This window comes from Arachis ipaensis, chromosome B10 (genome assembly GCF_059453495.1).
Source record: "Arachis ipaensis isolate K30076 ecotype BB chromosome B10, ASM5945349v1, whole genome shotgun sequence".
Taxonomy (NCBI): domain Eukaryota; kingdom Viridiplantae; phylum Streptophyta; class Magnoliopsida; order Fabales; family Fabaceae; genus Arachis; species Arachis ipaensis.
The window spans coordinates 13,469,965-13,473,442 of record NC_142435.1 but is presented as its reverse complement, the minus strand read 5'-3'; the positions used below and the strand labels follow the sequence as shown (position 1 = coordinate 13,473,442).

At 30.2% G+C, this 3,478-nt stretch overlaps 1 protein-coding gene across 1 annotated transcript; it reads right to left on the bottom strand.

Moving 5' to 3' along the window:
• Nucleotides 1-328: 328 nt before the first annotated feature.
• Nucleotides 329-1,073, bottom strand: LOC148579198 (uncharacterized). Its single transcript, XM_088506254.1, has one exon. The coding sequence runs from the start codon at nucleotides 923-925 to the stop codon at nucleotides 620-622; it is 306 nt and encodes a 101-aa protein (XP_088362380.1). The 5' UTR covers nucleotides 926-1,073; the 3' UTR covers nucleotides 329-619.
• Nucleotides 1,074-3,478: the final 2,405 nt, after the last annotated feature.

The window sequence follows — 3,478 nt, the reverse complement described above, 5'->3', positions numbered from 1 at the left end:
TTTTTTTATTTAATTTTACGAGCTTGATAAGTGTTAGTAGTAGTCTTAGTTATGATACTCATAACACGCGAAGTAAAATAACACTTCTCAAAATAACCGAAGCAAAATAGTATATCTAAGATGAAGAAAAAGGATAATGCTAGGAAAACCAGAAAAACAGTCAAAACTTGTCTTATTTAGCATTCATTAATTGTTGCAACAATTAATAAATGTTAAATAAAGCAAGTTATGGCTGTTTTTGGCTGATTTTGTTTGGTTACCAAACATTTTCGGAAGAAAAAACACACATAACTAATTTAAGCTAACAGTAAATACAGTTAGCATTCAATTAACAAAGAACACAAAAAGTACCCAAATATATAGGAGTCAAAATTCTATGCTTCTACAAGAATCTCAATTGGACCGATAATGATTACACAATCTAACTCTTTTTTTTTTTTTTTTTCAGCTCCTCCATTCTCCATTACAACCCCAGAAATGAAAAATCAAAATAGAAAAAATCACTATCGCGGTTGGACCGAGAGTCTATTGGTTCGAATCCTGTACGTCTCACTTGAGTTGTATTTTTGCATTTCATAATTCATACTGCCTATTTTTCAAGATGGCAACTGCCATCTCTCTAAGAAGAGCGGTTCAGCTGCCGAATCGCAATTTTCGCGGTTAAGGGTCGACCGGTTCCGGATCCACCGCAACTACTACATGCCATGCGGCCGGAACCGGCGCAGGTTCGGCACCCGGCGTCGCTGTCAGACCACCGTGTACAGAGGCAGGTGACCCGACCCGTTCCATTGCAAGTCTGGCAGCGAGGGTTTGAACCCGGGCCGACCATGGGCTTCTGGTCCATGTCCATCACCGATCTCACGATAACCGCTCCTGCCAGCACGCTCAGACCGGTTGCCAGCTGGCTCACTACGATCGGACCCATGTGCTTGACACAGAGAATCAGAAGAGATAAATTGGGATTGAAAGAACGGAAACGAGAGAAAACGAAGAATTTGGAGAATTTTCTTTCCCGTGAGGCTTAAGTATTGAATTTGCAAGTGTTGAATAAGCAAGGAGGGAGGGGAAAAGAATGGGAATAAATAAATAAATAACAAATATAGGGAAAGTGGTTGTGGAATTGTACACGTTGACGTCTAACGACACTTTGGTGGCTGACAGGAGGGTTCCGTTTAGGTTTTGGAACCATGTGATTAGTGCAAGGTTTGGCAAACTAAACCAGTTATTGGTTGATGGGTTTAAATATTTAGAAAAAGTATAAATAACCAACCCTACATGCAATTAAGTACAGGGTGTTCGCGGTGCGGTTTGATTCGATTTTAAGAAAAAAAGTCATCCGATTCGAACGTTTAATTTATGTGCAGTGCGGTTTGAATTGGATGAACTTTTTTTTTTAAAAATTCGATCCGATTCGATCCGATTACAAACAGTTTGGATTTGCAGTTTTTCAAATAAAAAAAATTAAATACATATAACAAATTTTAACATCAAATTTTAAATAATCAACAATGGCATAACAACTCTTAACATATCTTAAAAAGCCAACGATAACATAACAATAGAAATAAAATTATAGGTTAGTTAAAATAAATAAATAAATAATATTTTAAATATAAAATATTTATTAAATAATAATAATACATGAATAATAGAAAAATGTATAACAAATTGAACATGTTATAAATATAATTGTAAATATAATAATAAAATAATAATATTATAGCACATTGTGCGGTTTAAATTGGATTGGATAGATCCAAAATTCGATACAATCCAGCGGTTTGCAAAAAATAGAATCCAATCAAATTCGAATCAGTGCGATTTTAATCGATTTTCGATTTGAATTGAATTAGATGAACGATTTAATTTGGATCGATTTAAACTTGAACACTCCTAATTAAGCGGGGCCAACTTTTTAAAAATACTGCTTTTAAATTTTAAAAAATTAAGTTTGCCCTTGAAAAACATGCGTCTTTTCTCCCCCTCCAACCTACCCTCTCGCGGTGCCACGGTGCCACGGTGCCTCCCCTTCCCAACTTATTTTTGTAGCGATTTTGCATCCTCTCCTCCAACCTTTCGCATCGTTGAACCGCCCCCTCTTTCTCCATCTCTTCTCAGTCCGTGGAAGTCCTTATATCATGACATCGCACCGTTGTTTTCAAAATCCTCTTGCCGTGACACACGATATTTTTTTTTAGGTTTCGGATATTTTTTTATTTATCTTGAATATATTTTTTTAAGTTTTAGATGCATCTTTTTTATATATTTTTTATGTTTTTATATGTGTATTCTTTTTTAGTTTTTAGATGATATTTTGAATATTATTTTTTCAATAATTTTAGATATCTCGTTTTAATAGGTTTTGATTTTTTTTTTTTTAAATGGTTTTGGATATCTCTTTTTTGTTAGGTTTTAGATATTTCTTTTTGTTAGTTTAAGATGTTTATTTTTATTAGGTTTTGAATTTTTTTTACAATAATTTTAGATGTTTATTTTCATTTGGTTTTAGATATTTTTTTCTTTTTAGATCTCTTTTCATTTGATTTTAAATGTTTATCATGATAATTTAAATTTACATTTTCTCTAAAATAAATTAAAAAAAAAAGTGTGAGGATTTAGGTTTTTTTTTTCTTGTTGAATTTTTTTTACAGTCTATATAATAGTTGGTTGCAATTCTAATTGATTATTTAGTAAAGTTAAAATATTTAATTGGTTTAATTATATTTCAATTGAAATAAACAAATTTTAATAAAATAATATATAAAAATATAAATAAATACACAAAAATATAAATTTTAAAAATACATAAATTAAAGGTGTCAAACCAACTAAAGTTTAAAATTCTATATAAATATAATACAAGGGTTAACAGAAAAAAAAGTCAAATATTAATTAAGATTTATATATGTATAAAATTCATAATATTATATGTTTTATGTTGTAAAATATTAAATAATAATTAAACAAAAAATTATTAGTTTAATTAATTGTATCTTAATTAGTAAATTTTTTTTTGTTTGAAAACAAGTGTATTCTATATAATTTAATTTTTAATATATATTTATTTTAAATTATATGTACTATATTATTATCTTAAAGATAATTATAATTCAAAGATAATTATAATTTATTATATTAACAACAAATATTTACAAAAAATAGTGTATTAAACTTTCTTTTAATCGGCAAATTCCCCATTTGGCATAATATATAAAGACTAGTTGACGGCTCAACACTAAATAGTCTACTAATATAATCTTCCTTTTGTGATGCTGAAAGAAAGCCTACTAATATAATCTAAAGGTGTCGATTAGACAATAAAGATACCGATGTAAAGATAAAAGAATTGACCGGTAACAATCGGAGCCATAGTTGTAAAAACTGGACTGGACCGACCGGTTCGACCGAAAAATTGGTAAATCGAATTCTATATCGATTCGGTCCGAAGTTAAGACCGTTCAAAGTAAAGAACCAGAAC

What these genes read in the sequence shown, in the direction of transcription:
- LOC148579198 (XM_088506254.1), bottom strand. Translation starts at nt 925, where the DNA reads ATGGGTCCGATCGTAGTGAGCCAGCTGGCAACCGGTCTGAGCGTGCTG.